The sequence below is a fragment of the Benincasa hispida genome, chromosome 1 (genome assembly GCF_027475165.1).
Source record: "Benincasa hispida cultivar pf3 chromosome 1, pf3_genome.v1.1, whole genome shotgun sequence".
In the NCBI taxonomy this organism is placed as follows: domain Eukaryota; kingdom Viridiplantae; phylum Streptophyta; class Magnoliopsida; order Cucurbitales; family Cucurbitaceae; genus Benincasa; species Benincasa hispida.
Genome location: NC_143478.1, coordinates 42,981,624 through 43,001,115, shown reverse-complemented (window position 1 = coordinate 43,001,115; position 19,492 = coordinate 42,981,624). Strand labels below are relative to the sequence as shown.

The 19,492-nt window shown below is 35.6% G+C and overlaps 1 protein-coding gene across 1 annotated transcript; it reads right to left on the bottom strand.

Annotated features, from left to right (window-relative positions):
- Positions 1-1,392: 1,392 nt before the first annotated feature.
- On the bottom strand, positions 1,393-14,407 carry KUP3 (K+ uptake transporter 3). The gene is made up of 9 exons (XM_039038495.2): positions 13,960-14,407; positions 12,315-12,555; positions 11,970-12,218; positions 6,042-6,092; positions 5,679-5,939; positions 5,406-5,458; positions 4,960-5,074; positions 4,614-4,868; positions 1,393-2,972 (listed from the first exon to the last, which is right to left on the bottom strand). Exons 1-9 carry the CDS (start codon positions 14,002-14,004, stop codon positions 1,885-1,887), a joined length of 2,358 nt encoding a protein of 785 aa, XP_038894423.1. The 5' UTR covers positions 14,005-14,407; the 3' UTR covers positions 1,393-1,884.
- Between the last annotated feature and the right edge of the window lie 5,085 nt (positions 14,408-19,492).

Sequence of the window (19,492 nt, the reverse complement as noted above, 5' to 3'; positions counted from 1 at the left end):
AATAATAACATAACATTAAATTATTATAAGAAAAAAGAAGAGACTTAACAAAAATAAGGGTGAGGAATACATTCTCCGTCCTCGTCTTCTTTTAGCTAAAAAAATATCTGTCTACTCAAAGAATCCTATCCCAATTCCAATACATGGTTTTTCAATTATCTTCTAGCTTTTTTCCTTCCAACTTCACATAATTTAGGGAAGTTGTCAAGGAAGGACCATAAACATAATTTACCTTAAATTTAAAAGTACAATAATGTTTTGGATTTTTGTATTTTATGTTTAAAAAATTATTAAAATCTCATTCTCTCACCTCATTCCTTTGTTAACTACTACTCACCAAACCCTCATAATTCTTAAGTAATATAGACTTAAAAGAAAAATATATAAGAATAAACATGAGAGTGGTTCAAAAGATTCAATGATTCAAAGAATTCAATCAATTCAACTCATTTCATTTGAGTTTGATTCAAATAAATAAAAATTTTGTAAGTTAAATTTATTCGTAAATTTATTTAAAATTTGTTTGAGTTGAATTGAACCAGATTATTAATTTTATCATATATATTAATTTCATATTTTTATTTTAATAGTTTATCCTCCACCCATTCTTAAAATACAAAATTTTGACTTTTGAAACGTAATTTTTCATAATATATAGTGAAATTGAGTTGCAACTCTTAATCAACCACTATTTGCTTTTTTGTTTTTTGTTTTTTATTTTTAAAAATTAAGCCTATATATTACTTCTATTTCTAAATTTCTTCCTAATTATCTATTTTTTTTACCAATAGTTTAAAAAACTAAGTCAAAATTTCAAAACTAAAAATAAGTAGCTTATAAAAACTTGTTTTTATTTTTAGAATTTAACTAGGAATTCAATCACTATACTTGATAAAGATGCAAATTATGGCAAGAAAAAGAGAGGAAATAGACTTAGTTATCAAAAACAAAAAACAAAAAACAAAAAACGAAATGGTTACTATGGTTGGGTTGAAAATTACAACCTTAACAATTGAATTGGGACCACATTTACCAATTCATAATGAAAATTTGTGTAATCATAATGAAATTCTATTGATAGATCAATTGTAATACACCACAATTAAAAACGTAATTAGATTTCTTTTGATCACATATTTAAAATTATGAATCTGTCACATTTATTGTTATTATTACTGTTTAGGGTCAAACATTAATGAGAATAACAATAAATGTGACAAATACCAAACATAAAAAAATAGATAAATGTGGCTTGAGTCTTACAAGTATCTCAATCCGACTTAACCTAACTCATGAATACCGTTACTAAATACGGTCAATGATCTAATCGACATTGAAAGTGGGATAAAAAATAGCAGTTAATTGATTGAAGATGTTCGAGCTTGGAAGTAATTCACAGCCAACAAAAAGCACTTTCTAAAGTCATCATATTAGCAAAACTGAAAAGTTTATTAAACTACACATGGTTGATTTGGTTTATACCTTTATCCAACAAGTCGATTACAGAAGATGTAAAAAAAGGGGGTTTCCAACTCCAAACCTTTTCCTGTTTGCAAGCAAAAGCACCCACCCAGATGATGTTGAGTTTAAGCCTTTTTCTAATTTGTAAACTGACTCACAACAATGTCTCAGTGAAAGATACCCCACTTGCCCCCATAACATCATATCCTCTCTTCATTTGGAAAATGCATATCCAAATCTTAACCAACTTATCATGAACACTATCTACAGCCAATCTCGGATGCTACCACAGATCTGAATATCATGCTGTTGGGTCTTCCCCTACCCTCTACTGCCAACAGACTGCAGATGCCATCACCGGAGAATCTAAACCAACAGCATCTCTACTCCGAACAATCAGAATATATATTGTTCTTCACAGTACTAAACATAATATATCATCCCCACTTCAATAAGACTGATGTGAGGGATATTGAGTGCAACAGATGGGCCTCTGCAGTTCTTACGAAGGAACGAGTACCCGATATCTATCACAAGCTTTTTCAAATATGACGAAGATCTTCTGGCCTTCACATATGAGTGTCCCATTATATATGCTACACCGGCTTCTTTGGCTTGGATCAAGTCTATTAACTCTTCCCTAACTCTAGGGTCCATTGAAGGGCTGGGAGATAGCTGAAACCTCACTTGGCGCCTTCTTAGTTGTGGATTCTCGTCCTCATAAACAGATCGTAAACTTTGGAGTGTGGCAGATTTGCTGCTATAGATGGAGTTGCTGGTACCAATTTCTTCATGCCCTGACACTATTAAGCTCAAGCTTGATTGTATAGTCCGCGTGCTTATTACTGCCAACCTCCCATCAACTGAAGAACTTTCAGAGCTTGAGAATTGTGGTTCCTCTGCCTCCATCTGAATAAATTCTGCAATGTTTAGTATCAATTGGTTCTCAAAGTCCCCATCATCCTTTTGAATATCCTTGTAGCCATACCTCACTATGCACCGATACATGCGATATGGTCTAGGGCAGACTCTCCCAATGAGAAAACGTTCTTCGGGTGAGACATATGGAACTGGAACAGACTTTACACAAACAAAGACTAAAACCTTGTGAAATGCAGGTAGATTTGTCACAAAGTGAGAAAATATTGCAGGTACTCCTGTCGCTAATTCTGAGTATATGAGACCAATACCAGGGACACGAACTATACCAAGGCTAGGGCCTAATCCAAGCAACCACTTCAGTGAAACTTTGTTGTGTAGATCAAAGTTGTACTTCTTGCGAGTGCCATAATGCCAGACAAACATAACAATCATAAAAAAGGCCGATAGCACAAGCGGGACCCACCCTCCTTGAGGCACTTTTATGATTGCTGCTGATAAGTAGACACCCTCAACAGACCAGAAGAAGATGAGAAAAGATGCGGCCAGCAGGATACTTTTTTGCCAAACGAATACTATGACAAGTGCCATAAGAAATGTCGTCGTGAACATAACTGTCATGCAGGCGAGTCCTGGACCATGAACAAAAACACAAAGTTATGTACAGGAAAGGCATAAACATTGCAAGCAGGAAGAAATAAAAATACCTCTTAACGCAAAAAAGAAACCAAGGTAAGTTTTAGAGACATAAAACTAAAAAAGCTCCATTTGAATCAGAGTTAATATGTTTCAGAAAACAGACGAAACAAGTCTATGGTTATCAACTTTTCTATATTCTCCACTTCATACATTAGATAAGCACTCTTGAGAACTCATAGCTCGTCCCCTCTCCATCAAATGTTATAATTGAAATAACTTTCAAAGTCCCTTTTCCTAAGAAGATGAGGCCTTTGTTTGCACCAAAGGAGAGCAAAAGCAAAGATGAAGAGAGAAGTTCCTACAATCTACATTGAAAACTGATGAAGAGAGGATATAGTAGATGATAAACCCCTGATTCATTTAACCTAAGGAAGAAGATGGAAGGAAGAGGAAGAGAAATTAAACTACTCTAAGCAGGCAGGAAATGGCTGAATTTCCTGAGAACCTGAGTCCGTTGGATGGAGGCTTGAGCTACATGAATTGTTTATTGACATAACCTAAGATTACAAGTTAGAACAAGAAAGGCGGCAGGCAGCTATTGATTTGCCAATGACCTGGAAATATGCGGAAGGAAGTGAGAGATGGGTGAGAAGTTAGCAAGTGGGTGCAGCTCTAATATGAGAATTTTTATTTCCACTACCACTTACAAATCAGGATTCTCTCTCTCACTAATCCATGCAAGAGATCTTCATGAAATGCATATTCTTTTTGGATAACTAGTGAAGTGCATATTAATAGCCATGCCCAACAAAGGTTGCATGCTGGACTCATTTAATGAGTTTTCAAAATGTATCATTGACCACTTCGTTTGGATACAAACTAAAGTGGCTTCCAATCCAAGTGTATGCATTTTAAGTACAAAAACATATCAAAGGAGTAGAAGGTTTACAAGAATGCAATGACCTATGTAATTTTAAAAAGTCATCAAAGGTGGCAAAGAATGTGCAATTTAGAGACTCGTAATGTGTTAGGAACAGATTTTTAATATCTAAAACGTGTTTTCAACTAATTATTATTATTATTATTATTATTATTATTTTACAGAATTTACATGATACTGCCTACATTTTAAAAAGTGATGTACTTAAAAGCACTATTCTTAAAAGCAATCCTTTAACACACTTTACAAGTGATCCAATTCTGCAAGTGGAGTACAAGGTTTAAACGAATGCAATGATCCTTATGTAGTTCAGAACTCATCTCAGGTGGCAAAAAAATGTACAAATTAGAGACTATTTATGTGTTCGAAATAGAATTTCAATATCTCAAAAGTGTTCTTAACTAATTAAAAACGTTTTACAGAATCATATGATGTTTGGCAACATTTTAAGAAGCATTGTGCTTAAAAATACTATTCTGAGAAGAAATCCTTAACACACTTTGACTTGACAAGTGATCCCATTACTTTCTTTAAAGCAGGTGGTAATTATAACCACTTACATACATCAAGTTACTGTTAGGTGACCTAAAATTGTTATTATTAAACCTCCACCAAAAACTAATGTGCATAGTGTATGCACACACCTGCAGATGAAGGTGTGCAATGTGCATGAGAGAGTGTCTAAAGCTCTTACCATAAGCATTTCCAATCAGTGTTGTATCTCGAAACCCTATTGTAATGGACAGAGTGAGGACCATTAATATCCAGTTTATTTCTGGGATGTAGATCTGCCCATATATGTGTTTAGAGGTGTGGACAACTTTCACTCTTGGAAAGCAACCAAGGGCGTGGCATTGTTTGACAATAGAGAAAGTAGCAGTAATGACAGCCTGGCTCCCCACAATAGCTGCAAGGGTGGCAATAACAAAAACAGGCCAAAATACAGGATCTGCAAGAGTAAATAACGGCAACAACAATGGTTAAGATCATAATACTTGAAAACCAAACGACTGCTCAGAAAACAAGTTTTGTCAACTAACCAGGTATTGAGTCATAAAAACTGTTTGGAAACAAATCAAGGTTCTTAGACAGAAAGGCAGCTTGACCCATGTATTGTACTACCAAACAAGGGTAGATAACAAATGCAAATGCAATCTGCAAGAGCATAGGTTCCGTATTAGTTGCTTACAACATTCATTAGTTGTTGCTAAATGAAACCATTAGTCATTGGCTTCATGCACAGAGCTAAGATCAAGTCATTGTCACTAATAGACTATAATATTCCAAAAAATCCTGCAAGGAGGAGCTTCTTTAATGTCATGGACAATCCAATTATCTCTACCATATTTTTTATACGAGTGGAATCGAAAAGGTGAGTATAGAATATATAAGCTCCCCCTCCACTCATTATGGAATTTGATTGCCCCGATCTCATGTCTATTTATTCTGCTGCACAATACTCAGATGGTCATAAAGCAAAGCTCACCCTTATCGACAAAGCAGTGAAATGACCAAGATCTGCAAACATCGCCTCAGTACCTAAGGAAACCGCAAAATTCTCATTAATGAGCTTGAAAGAAGAATAATAATTAACATTATGGTCTTATCTAAAAAAATCACAACCTTATAAGGATCCTATAGCACTCAATTTTCTAACAAAACTAACACCGAACTCTACTGTACTAATTGACAAGGAAAAGTCCCATTAGGCTAAGGAAAACAAAACTAAGCACATTTAACAATTCCAAATTCCACATACCAGTTATGGATAGAAGAATGCCTCCAAGAGAAAGCCAGCCATCTTTACCAGTGACTCTTAAGAACTTGATAACATAATGAGGGGAAATTGCACAAATAATACGTGGGTTCCAATGTATTATGTTGTACAGACCAATGGAGAAAATTGACAACAACCAGATGATAACTATTGGAGCAAACATAAATGCAACCTTATGGGTGCCACAATGCTGCAGAGCAAACAGACCAACCAATATGGCACAAGCAATCAAAAGGAGTGTCCCTACAGAATAGATCATCTTAAATGAGAATCAGAACAGAATATTATGATCAATGACTTACTCTTAAACATCACAGTTAGTCCTATGTAAAGATAATAGATTACCATTGGTCAATTTTGCTTCAGTAACTTGTAAACCTGACACTGAGGATAGAACTGCAAGGCAAAGGACATAATATATATGAGCCCAAAAGTCTTAAAGATCATGAAGACCAAAATTGTAGGCATTCAAGAGCCATAAAAAGGTGGTACCAGTATGGCAGCGAAGAATGACTTATTGAATATTGTTCATGCCGGACACAAGGATCCTTTGGTCCAAGAAAGTAGTAAAAGTATGAAAAGAAATGGTACATAAAGATAGCTTCCATTGGAAGATTTTATTCTCTTTTCAAATTGACAACTTGTTTACTACAATTGAACAAAGACACATGGTATTATTGAAGCATGGTGAAATACAGATCTCTAACCATAAATTCATGCCCACCATTTTGCAATTTCTTTTCAGAAATTTTGAAGAGTATTCTTCTTCACTATTGACTTCTTCTATCTTTACTTCATGGCAAATGATAGGCTGGGAAAGTCGGAGGTTGTTCTATGACTGATAGTTATTACTTAGTAATCATCTATTAATAGATGATAGTCAAAGGAACACATTCTTTGTTTTTTTGTTTTGTTGTTCCTTTTTTTTTTTTTTTTTGTGTGTGTGTGTGTGAGAGAGAGAGGACAGAAACAACAACTTTCATTGAGAAAAAATGAAAGAATACAAACACAAGCGTACGAAAAACCAAGCCCACAAAAAGAAACATCACTCTACAAGGGACTCCAGCTATGCAAAAGAATGCCTATGGAGTAGTTACAAAAGGTCTTCGAAATTGAAGTCCACAAAGAAACATGATAGTGAACAAGAGACCAATCACTAGGATCCCTATCCCTCCCTCTAAATGTCTATCATTCTGCTCACCCCACAAATTCCATAAGATTGCACACCTCCTAGCAAGCCACAAAAAGCAACTCTCTCCCCACGCAACAGATTGAGGAGGAGCTCCTCGATCATACTGCTAGTAACCCTTTGACAAGCAACAGAAATGTCAAACATCTAAAAGAATAGCTTCCAAACAGAACTAGCAAACTTGCACTACCAAAAGGATATGATCTAGATCTTCTTTCGCCTTCTGACAAAGAATACAACAAAACGACCCAACAAGCAAAGGTAACTTCCTCACAAGCCAATCCATCGTATTAGCACAATCGAGAAGAACTTGTCAAGTATAAAATCGCACTTTCCTAGGAATCTTAATCCTCCAAAGAACGGAAAAGGCTGAGTCACCTAAGGGAGAATGATCGACCAGACTATGAAGGAAAGATTTACACAAACTTTTCAAGGACTGGTTTTCAGACTCTCATATCTCTTCTCCCACACCTAAAAGACTGACCCTCGAGTAAAGGAAGAAGAGAGGCCACATCTGACGCTTCCCTATTGGAGAGAGAACGGCAAAACCCAAACAAAAAGTAACATGAACTCCCAGACCAAACAAGAAAATCAACAATAAAGTGGTTTTTGAGAGAAGTGTAGAAGACAAATGAAATAGTCTCGAGAATAAGGCATGTAGAGGTCTCTCCTCCACGCAATGATCTTTCCAAAAATAAGCATTCCTCCTTCCTCACCACACAGTGGACTAAGTGAACAAAAGAAGGGAGCTCTTTCAAAATATCCTAAACGAAGCGTACCATTAATCCCCATAGACAACCACTTGAAAGAATGGGGGCCATGTAACAATGGTTTACGCTAAAGAGAATTGGGCTCAGAGGAGAAACACCCCAACCATTTGGGTAAAAGGCCTTTATTACGTAATCCAAGATTTTCAATCTCAAGAACCCCCCCCCCCCCCCCCACAAAAGAAATCGGCCACTCCACAATCTCCCGCTTGACCAAATGTAAGCCATTGCCTTTCCCTTAATTGACCTCTTCCTAAAGGAAATCACAAATCAATCACTCCAAGCTCTTACAAACCTTGCATGGGGCTCTGAAAAGGAAAAAGAAGTAAATGGACATGTCATTCAAGACCGACCTAATCAAAGTAAGGCTACCAGTTTTAGAGAAGAATCCTTTTTTTTTTCAAGAGGCTAACGTACTCCTACCTAACTTTATCAACCACAGGATCCCACAAAGCAATTGACTTAGGATTGCTTCCAAGGGGGAAAGCAAGATAGGAAGAAGGAAAACCTCCAATCTCACAAACCACCAACTCTGACCACCTCTTAAACTTCTCATCATCACAACTAATCCCCATAACACTATGCTTCCCCCTATTAATCCTCAAGCCAAAAATCTCCTCTAAAAAGGCCAAAATATGATTTTTTTTTTTTTTTCCTTATTTTTTTTAAAAAAAAGTCCTCATTAAAAAACTAGAACAATATTGTATCATCAACAAACTAAAGATGTGAAAGGGAGACTCTATCCTCAGACACCTCAAAGGGGGTAATAATGTTGCCATCAATGCACTTACAAACAATTCTACTCAGAACGTCCACCACCAAAGAGGAACAAAAAGAGGATAGAGGGTCTCTCCTTGTCTAAGCCCTCTTGAAGCCACCACTTTACCCTCAAACTCCCGTTAATAATAAGGAAAGAGTAACTAACATTCCTCGAGCAACTCTATATCCACATCCTCCATTTATAACCAAAGCCCTTTTTTATCCATCACCTTATCCAAAATGTTCCTATCCACATGGTCATAAGCTTTTTCAAAGTCAATCTTAAAAACCACTCCTTTCTTCATAACTCTATAATCTTCACCAGCTTCATTAGCAATAAGAGCTTGATCCAAAATCTATCTCATAAAAATAAAAGCTCCCTGCGTATCGAAAATAGTCGACGAAAACACCCTCTTTAACCGATTAGCCAAAACTTTGGCAAGAATTTTGTATACACTAATAATTAAACTGATGGGTCTAAAATCCTTCACCCTAGTCACAGACTCGCATTCTCCTTCGTAACTAGGCAAACAAACATCTCAGACATCGAGCCATCCAAGATACCTCCTTCAAAGAATTTCTAAAGAACTTTGGCCAGATCCTCTTTAAGCAAGTTCCAATTATCTTGATAAAAAGTCACAAAGAAACCATTAGGACCTAAGGATTTAGATCTATCACTTGCAAAAACTACCTGTTTAATCTCTTCCAAAGAAAAGGGCCCAGTCAGCCCCTCCCTCTTCTTTTGCGAAATCAGACTCCAACCAATCCCGTGGATAAAAGGTTTAGGAGACACTACAAGCCCGTAAAGATTCGAGAAGAAAGATATGGCCTCCTCCACAACCTCATTATCATCCCCTAATGACCTCTTCTAAATCCTTGACCAAAGGACCAATTGTATTCTTACTTTTCCTTCCACTCACAACTCTCTATGGAAGAAAGAGGTATTGCAGCCACCATCTTTAGCCCAATCCACCTTCACCTTTTGCCTCCAAGCACAAGATTCCTTTTTAACCACCTCAACAAATGGACATTTTAAGGACCCCCTCTCCTCTTTCAACGTTTCGTCCAAGAGACCCTCCACCTTCAAATTATCCAACCCTCTAATCCTAGCCAGAAGCTCATGCTTCTTGATCTTAATGTCTCCAAATCTTGAGCTCCCCTTTTAAGGCCCTCCTCAACTTACCCATAAATCGATACCCTTCCCACCTCCCTTGAATAAGAGAATTCCACCAATCAGGGAGAAGGGCTTTAAATGAAGGGTGTTGAAGCCACTTATTCTTGAAGCAAAAAGGGCTTGTCCCCCATTTCTGACATCCCGAAGTAAGGATAATAGACCAATGGTCTAAGGTAACTCTCGGGCCACCCACCTGCTGCACTTCCCCAAACAACTCAACCCAAACCAAGGACAACAAAAATCTATCAATCCTACTTCTCGCTCTACAATTAGCTCAAGTAAACACCCCATTTAACAGAGGAGGACCAACCAAATTACAACCCTCGATAAAGTCATTAAAACAACTCACAAATCTAGTGTTTATCCCCAACGGAGCCCTTTCCACTTGAGAACGAGTAATGTTGAAATCACCAGCGATGCACCACTTCGAATTATGGAGTCCAAAAAGATCACCCAACTCATTCGAGAAGTCAACTCTACCCCTCGTTCTAGAAGGGCCATGGACTCCTCTAACCCAACAACTATCACCCCCACCAGCCTAAACAAAATTGAGATAGAGAAAACACCTCTAATCACCTCAATAGCCAAAAACAAACTATTTCAAATAATCAGAATGCCCCCTGATTTTCCAACAAAATCAATACTTTTCCATTCCACCCTTTTCAACCTCCATAGTTACCTCTAACATTCCAAGAGAGGATTTTCAACATTGAGATATAACTATACCCACTTCTTTTGAATCCTTCTTCCTCTCGTAAGTAACTGAGCTTTCCAACTCTCTGAGCTCCCTCTCAACCTTATCACTCACTTCACAACTAGCCTTTCTCCCTACACCTTTTTTTCTTTAAAGGAGCCCCTCCGTCTTTATCCTTCTCGATTTCCAGTCTATAAACACCAACAGACGCTAGCGCACCTCATTCCCCTTGCTAGTTTCCATAGGCCTCCCCAAAAGGTATCGGCTATGGAACTGGAAGGGGTTAAGTAAGCGTGAGATGATCACGCAGCAAAACCCCAATAGGCAAGAGCACACCACCCCCTCCTAACCCAGCACCAGTAGCATTAGACCAAGAAGTAAAATCAGAAACACATACTTTGTTTTCAATAAAGCTTACATGCAAGATTTTGCTCTTAGCGCGTTGGTGTGGGGCTGTTGGTTAGAAAGAAATTAGAGAATGGTTCAAGATACGTTCTTTACTTTCTAGTTCTTTTAAACGGTGTACAGTTCACAGCCACTTGATGCCAGTAAAGATGTCCCATGGGATGGGGACCATCCCAAACGCGCGCACGAGTGCAGGGGGGGGGGGAATTTAGGTGGGGAATGGGGAAGGGACAAGGACGGTGAATGCATTTCCCCCCCCATCTCCGCCCCATCAGCTCCTTCGTCTCCTTGGAACATTTGTATTGCTACAATCATGTTGACCGATATGCAATTGATCTGCCCAATTTGGATTTGCACATATAGGACAAATGCCCCGATAGCATAATGATTTAATGTTATGTTATTTATGTTTATTATATAAATTATATATTTAACTTTCAAGATTTATTGTTTAATGGTCAAGATAATGAACTATGGTTGTATTCGTGTTAAAAAAGGATATATTTGAATTCTAATAAATTTAGATTATGTATACGAATAATTAAATAGATAATTATTTCCTTCAATTTGAAAATTTTGAGTAATTTCTCTTTAAATTCTAATTGTACATGTAGAACTAATCATATAAAAGTTGACCATTTAATTAAAACTTTTCCATAATAGTGATTTATGTTAATTGATTTTTTTAAAAAAAAATCAAATGGGGAAAAATTCCCCGCGGGAAACCCCGTCCCCGCGAATTCTCTGTAGGGAATCCCTGTCCCAATTCCCATGGGGTGTTTGACAGAGACGGAGAATGAAACGGGGAGCGGAGAAGCACTCTGCCCCGTGGACATCTCTACTTGGTGGAGTCATAGCAACTTCAACATTTTTTTTTTTTTTTTTTTTGTAATTATCTAATATTGTTGATCATTAACAATTCACATTCGCAATTTAGCCTCTTTGGGAGGGAGATTCCTCTTCTCCTGCTCTTAGGTTGTCTTTTTTGTTTTGAGTTATACTTCCAGGTTTCTTATGCCTTACACCCTCAGAATTTGCATAAGCCAGACTGAAAATCAATTGTTAATGTAAAAAAACAAAAGTTGCTCACGCTCTAAAAGAAGTTGGCAAAACATGTGTATTTAGAGAACATGCATGATACATTCTATTGAAATCAGAAAACTGCCAGAACACTTGAAGGCACGTCTATTTATTCAGGATCCTTGATTATAATGGAAAGAATATTTAACACACCTAAAGGGTCCTTGCAAACCTTACGGCTTATGGCAAATAGTAAATACCAAACCTGAAATTGCAGGAGTTAGCACTCCATCACCAATGACCATGCAAGCACCAAATAATACGACAAGAAGTAAGATCGTCCTAAGTGTTTTATGCCTTTCCAAAAACCTTTTTAGTTGACAAGGGGCTACTACTGCATTAGAGGATGGACCATATCTGTATGCTGAGAGTTCCTCATCAGCTGCTTGTTGGTTAGGAAGTAAACTCAACTTAGCATGTCGGCAGAGCAAGGAGTAAAGAGCAAAGGTTCCTCCTGAAGCATAGAACAGATGGTGCATAAAAGAACCTTAGATGATTGATTAAATTTCACATAAAGTAAACGAGCTAAGTTCTGCAATCCAATCCATACCTTCACCATTGTCATCTGCGCTCAATACAATGAAGACATACTTTAATAATGGTATCAGTGTAAAAGTCCAGAAGATCAAGGAGAATGCACCAAATACTACTTCCTCAGTTCGATGTTTCTGCAACTTCCCTGCAAATGTACTTGAGTAAACGTAGAGGGGTGAAGTGCTCAAATCTCCATACACTACACCAAAACTTTGATATGCAAGTATTAGATTCCTCGTAAGACATGCCCGCGAAAGCTGCAAATGCAAGACATAAGATGCAGTTAAAACTCAAAAATTAATCAACTTTATTGAAAAACCAACGGTTGAAAAGAGTTCCCATTGTACTATCTCTATCTCTAGCAAAAAGATTGTTAAGCAGGGAAAGACCACAAAGATGTGGAGGCGAAAGCACCATCAGGTACGGCCTTTCACGATTATATACAGGCACACTCCTCGACTGTTTGGGAGTAAATTCTATTTACAAAAAACAGTTCTTTTAACAGATATGCTGTATCTATGAATTAGTTCCACTTCCACCACAACATGCCACTGTTTGAGATGAGGACATCTTTGGGAATGATTTTAAAATTCTTAAAATCACTTTTGTCATGTTCAAAAATAACTCCGAAATACACTTTTAGTCACTGAAAACTAATTTAATATTTAATTTTAACACTTTTAAATACCATTTCATCATAATTGATTTTGAATGATTAAAACCATGGTTTGGGGTGATTTTGAAAATGTCAAAAGTGATTTTAACCATTTTAGGATCACTCCCAAACATCCGAAAATAAGCCTTGTGAATCAGATGAATCAAAAACAAAAGAGTATAAACTTAGGATGGAGAAATATTTTCCAATGCTTCATAAAATTGCAAGTTCAATCATCATTATCAATTGAACAAAACTATACGGTTGAGTTGACAAGAAGATACTGCCCAGTCACAAAATTGGAAGAGGAATTGTACACTATGACCCTTTGCCAACAGTAACAACTTAAGTTAAGAAAAAACAGAACATCTTGTACCAGAAAAGGAAGCCACTATCCTTTCAATTGTGAGTTCACACGTATTATCAACGTTCAGCGGACTAAAGAACGTGCTTAGACCTCCAAATAAAATTCTAAAACTCCAACCTAAATAATATTATAATAGAAAGAAAACACCATCCAAAGAAAACTAAATAAAAGAAAGACCTAAGCTTATCGCTATCCGAAAGAAATTAAAAAAACAACAATGATGACGACGACAATGATGGTTATGATAAGAATCAGTAAAATAATTGTAATAATTGCAACGAACAAAAAAAAAATGCTGATGACAGGAGGGAGCCAAGAAGAACCACCACAACAATCTATAGAGTGAGAAAAGAAAAGCCGTAAACAAGTTGACGAAGAACAAAGACAGGAAAAACGTTAACGACGAAGACCGTAAATCTACATATCTGTGATGATAGGAAGAGAATGGCAACAAAACCCAATAAAGAAATCTGATAAGGATGTGATTTCCGATTCAAAATAGAGAATCAGCAGCCTGAAAAACACCCATTTGAGGGTGTAATCGAATGAAGATAAAGGAGAAGAGGGAAATGGGGAATTGGGTATATGAGAAAGGAATTAACAGAGAAGAGATATAGAAGAGTAAAGAAAGAAGAAAACCTGAGAAGGGTTGGAAGGAGTGGAAATCCCAGATCCTTGCTCCATTGGAACTCCCAAGTTGAGAGAGAAAGAGAGGCAGAAAATAGAGAGAGTCGGGGATGGCGCAGAAACGGAAACCAAGAACAAATTGCTGTCTGCGCTTCTCTTTTTCTGCTTGCGTTAATTAATTGAATATAATAATATAATAAATAATTAACAATAATAATAATAATAATAATGGTGATGAGGGGAAAGGAAGAATAAGCCAATTGAAGGCGGTTGCGTTGGCGTCCCATTTCCACCGCACCCGCGTTGTCAACTAATATAGTCTGTTTGCCTGTGTTTATCATCGAAATTCACTGTACACTCAGACCAACCTACTGTCTTTATTGGCCCAATTTGGAGTATGTATAATTCACGTCACTCTGCTTTTAAAAATAATTTTAGGTTCGCTAGTATCTATGAATACAATTTTTGAGATAGATTCTATTCATCGTATATAACATAATTTAATTTGTTGAGCTATAATCAAATTAACTCGTGATGGGTTGGCTTTTTAGGTTGCTTTACTTCACCTACTCATTATTAGGTTAATCAGATCCTAACAAGTGAAGGCTCAAGCTAAACCTAACCCCAAATTTAGTAGGTTTTAGATATTAAGGAGGTGTGTTGAGGGAGTTGAACTGGTTATTGTAGTTTGTAGTGACTAAAACACAATAACAAAGAGATAATTGAAATAGTAATATTGTATTTAGTTGTAGATTATTATAGTTGGAAATATTAACTATTATAATTGAAGTCCTACTAGTGAACTTTAATAACTCAATCTATCCCCTTGAAGTTTGGGGCCTGAATACCCCCAATAGTCAAGCCTATAAGTACAACAAAAATCGAAAAACTGAAAAATTAAACCAAATCAAGTACATCCATGGGTTTGGCTCGATTTTTTAATATAAAAGTGAACATCTTGATTTGTATTTGGATAAAACCAAAAAGTATTGGTTGGGATTGGTTTTTTCTTTAAAAAAACCCAATCAATTGTATATAGATGAGTGCAATACATAATCAAAATTTGGGTTGAGCTTCGATCAAATTCAAAGTTTTATTGGATTAGTCTATTGTATAAATTATTTAATTGTTTAAAAATATATATTTCTTGTTAGATTCTTTTAGTTAAATGTTATTAAAATTTATTGAATTTTTATTTTTATTTAATAATTTAATAATATTTTTATTTTTATTCTTGGACTTTGAGTTGGGTTGGGCTAAATTATTAAAACTTTGACTTTGGACCTACTTGAATCGAACATGAACTAAACTTAAAAAGCTTGAATCGAACATGAACTAAACTTAAAAAGCTTGAATCGAACATGAACTAGACTTAGACTGATTTTCGATGAAGTTGACTTATATTTCTACCCATTTCATTGAATAACCCTACATCATTTGGATAAAAAAAAAAAAGTTTTGCTAAGTTCTTAATATTTTAATGGTTGATGTTATATTATCCTTTAACTAATCACGTTAAAGTTAACATACTTCATAAACTTTCAAAATATTTATTTTAATAAATTTTCAAATGATAATCATTTCGCTATTATTTTGTTATTTAAAATTCATTATTTGATCGATTTAGCCTGTCATGCTTATATGACTTTGATATATGTCTACATCAACGAGTATACACATGTTCAAAGTGATATTATCTATTTGTTAAAAGCAAGTGAACATAAATGACTAAAATGGTTGGGTTTTTCTTCTTTTCTAAGCTTAGTTAAGCAGATAAGACACACCAGTTGATAATTTGGTTATATTTCCACAATCATCATTGTTCAACTAAAAAAAGTTGATTTTTTAAGAGTCTATGAATTAAAAATAATAAACCAAAAGTTATTCAATCTCAAGTGTAATCTTCATTTGATAACCATTTGATTTTTTATTTTTTATATTTCTAGAAAATAAGCTTATCTTCAAACAGGATTTTTTAAATAATGTTATTTTCATAATTATTAATAAAAATAGGGTTGGACTTAAAGTAATGTGAAAAATAGAGTAGTGTAATCGTGGACTCAGTACATGATTAGACCTGGAACAAGTAGATTGCCACATAGACAGTCATGCAATGTTGACCAGGTAATCGTGGATGGGGTCCACAACTACCCTCAGTCGTGTGGGTACACGATTTAGTGGTCCCAAAACGCTCCCCACAGCCTTCTCCCCCTTCACTTTGATAACACCAAAAATGTGTTATTTTCCTATTCTTAATTCTAGGTCGTTACTATGTTTAATGTGTTTATTTAATGCTTTTATAGGTATCGAGTATCTTGGAGGTAGAATCAGTCGTTACGAGCTTTTTGGGGTTAATTTGGAGTAATTAGGAGCTAAGTTGAGCAACCGGGCTTCAAAAGGATATGAAATGACGAAAATGCCCATGGACGGAGCATTGCAAAGCTACAAGGCAGTAGTGATTTGACGCTGGAAAACAGGGCAACATTGTAATGCTCGATTTTTTATGGAGGTGCGCGCGAGGCCTCGCAGCATTGCAACACTGCGACTGCAGTTTATAAGCTTTCTTCTTCATTTTAGGGCAGAAGTTCATGAAATAATTAACCCTCAATCGGCTTCTAAGCCAATTTCTTCATCTTCTCACCTCTCCACTTGTAATTTTCTCTAATTTCTTCCTTTCTCTTATGTAATTAATGGAGATGGAGCCCGAATTTGTCTTCTTCATCCTATGGGAAGGTAAGTTCTAGGCTTCTCTAGTTTAAAGGATTTTGGATTGAACTCTTTGTAATTTTGGGAGGTTTATTTTAATGCAATTTTATATATCTTAATTATGAGTTTCCTTTCTAATTTAATCGCTTTGTAATCATATTTTGTCTTGATTGTCTGATAAACTACTTGGGATTTTATGATTGAATGCTTGCGAGATTGGCTTATAATATGTGACATAAAACTATAAGTTGGTTTCTAAGAAGCAAAAGATTAGACAAGCTTTCGATTTGTTGTCTATAACGAATAGTATTGTTTCTATTGATTTAGGGGGAAACTATATAGAATGTTTGGTTAGACGATGGAAACTAAATATTCATCCTAGTGTAAGCCTTAAAGTGTAATGCAGTTAGATAAATGTGTTTAGTATTGAATTCATCTTGCATGTTTAATTAATTAGGTAATTAGGACCATTAGTTGGATGTCTAATCAATTGGACTAGGCATAATTAGGAACCACAAGATTACATTTGAATAATTCAATGAACAAGATTAGTCATTATGATATTCATCCTCTAAGCTAGAACGTCTCTATTAAGTGCATTTCTATTTTTTATTTTCCTGCACTTTACTTTTATGCATTTCCATTTATCCAATCCACATCAAACCACCCCTTTTCTCCCTCCTCCCTCCCCCCTCCCTATTTTTCCACTTTAACTAAAAATGCGCTTCGAGGAACTAATCTTCCGTGCTTCCCTGTGGTTTGACCCTGGACTAGCCACCTGTATAATATAAGTTGTTTACTCAGTGATTTATGAATATCATTTGGTCGGTGGTCTTTTAGGAGCGACATGAAAAAGATATCAGCTGTCACACTTTCTTCCCATCTCAAACTTTTCACTTTCTGCCTCTCTCTCATAGTCATCGGTCCAACTGTCGTCTGTCATCCATCGATTCATTTGTTGTCGTCGTTTGCCATGTCTACCATCCGCCATTCTTCCTCGTCGATTGTAGGTAAAGTTTGTTTATTTCTTTTTTTTTTTTTTCCAATATATGAGATTGTGCATAAAAGAATAAAGTTTCCTCCGTATTTAATGTATGCTCTGTAAATCTACTATTTTGTTTTCATTTAGGCTTATTCGTTTTTTTTTTTTTTTTTGTAGTTGAATATCATAACTTGGACTGTCGATTTTTTTTAAGTGTATTCGATTTTTGGGCGATTTTTTGGGTTATATCATAACTTGGATTTTTTTTAAGTATATTTGTCTGCCGATCCACTTGGATTGTTACATTTTGGTTGATTTAAGTATATTCATTTTTTTTTATTTGAATTTGGGCTGATTTGAATTTTGGTTGAATTGGTTTTTTATGTTAAAAGAAAATATTTGGACTGTTTGGACTCGTCATAAAATAATATTTAGATTGTTTGGAGTATTGACCAATTTAGACTGTTTAAAAGAAGAAACAAACTTTTTGGCTGTTAGTATTAACATATTTTTAGTCAACTATAACAGTTGTAAAATTTGAGTAAATATGTCCATGTGTCCTGAAGATTTAGTCATTCTTGAACCTGAAAATGATGGAGACAATGATATTGACGTAGAACTCGATGAACTATTTGGAAACGATAGAAGTGCAGAACATGATCTTGAGTTGGTACCGTCATAGATGTTTACACAAACACATTGGGAGGGTCAACATTGGAGGAAAGGAGTAGATGTTTAGATAATTTTAGTTTAATACAGAAATGAATGTTATTTGAATCGAAAGAAGATTTACAACTGGCTCTAAAAAAATATTGCATGACAAAACACTATGAGATTTTCGTAGTAGAATTAAATCAAGATATTTGGTATGTGAGATGCAAACAGTGAAAGGATGGTTGTGATTGGAGGTTACGGGCATGTTGGCGTAAAACTCATTGGATGTTTAAAATTACCAAACTTGAAGAGGAGCACTCATGTTTGTACTCAAAATTGACATAAGATCATTCACAGCTTCATTCAAATTTTATGAGTATCGAAATCTAAAATATGGTTAGAGCTGATCCTAGAGTACCTGTGGCCCTACTTCAATAAGCAATTAAAAAACAATATAGGTATAATGTTAATTATAGAAGGGTGTGGCAAGCCAAGAGAAAAGCATCGATTGTTGTGTTTGGTGATTGAGAGAAATCATATTCAGAGCTTCTATATTAGTTAGGTGTTGTTGTGCATTACAATCCTGAAACACGATTGGATTGGTATTTTCTTCCGTCTGATGTGTCAGATACCACTATTTTTTGTCGAGTTTTTTATCCTTCGATCCTGAAAGAGAAAGGTTCAAATATTGTAGTCCATTAATTTAGATGGATGAAACTCATCTCTACGGAAAGTATAAGGAAAAATTATTGACCGCTTTATCTATTGATGCAAACGGGTATATATTTCCCCTTTGTTTTTGCTATTGTTGAAGGTGAAAACTCGTCCAGTTGGTGGTTTTTGTGGGCATTGCATAAATATGTTACCCAATGAGATGATATTTGTTTTATTTTTGATAGACATAAGGGCATTATTGCTGCAATTAACAATGATAAAATTGGTTAGAGTGAACCTAGAGCACGAAATACAAATCGAAGCAATTAAAAGATTTGGTGTTTAAGGCAGGAAATCAACACCAAAGGCGTAAATTCATTAGGAACATGAAAGAGTTGAAACAATTGAACCTTAAGTGTCTTGAATATTTTTCTAATATTTACTTGAAAAAATGGACACAATCACATGATGATGAGTACCGCTGTAGGTAGATGACAAGCAATGCAATTGAATGTATGAATGGTGTTTTCAAATGTGTTAGAATGTTAC

Coding starts and splice junctions, on each gene's coding strand:
- KUP3 (XM_039038495.2), bottom strand. CDS start 14,004: ATGGAGCAAGGATCTGGGATTTCCACTCCTTCCAACCCTTCTCAG. Junction 12,219..12,314: donor CGCAGATGACAATGGTGAAG/GTATGGATTGGA, acceptor TCTATGCTTCAG/GAGGAACCTTTGCTCTTTAC. Junction 5,459..5,678: donor CATTCTTCTATCCATAACTG/GTATGTGGAATT, acceptor CGGTTTCCTTAG/GTACTGAGGCGATGTTTGCA.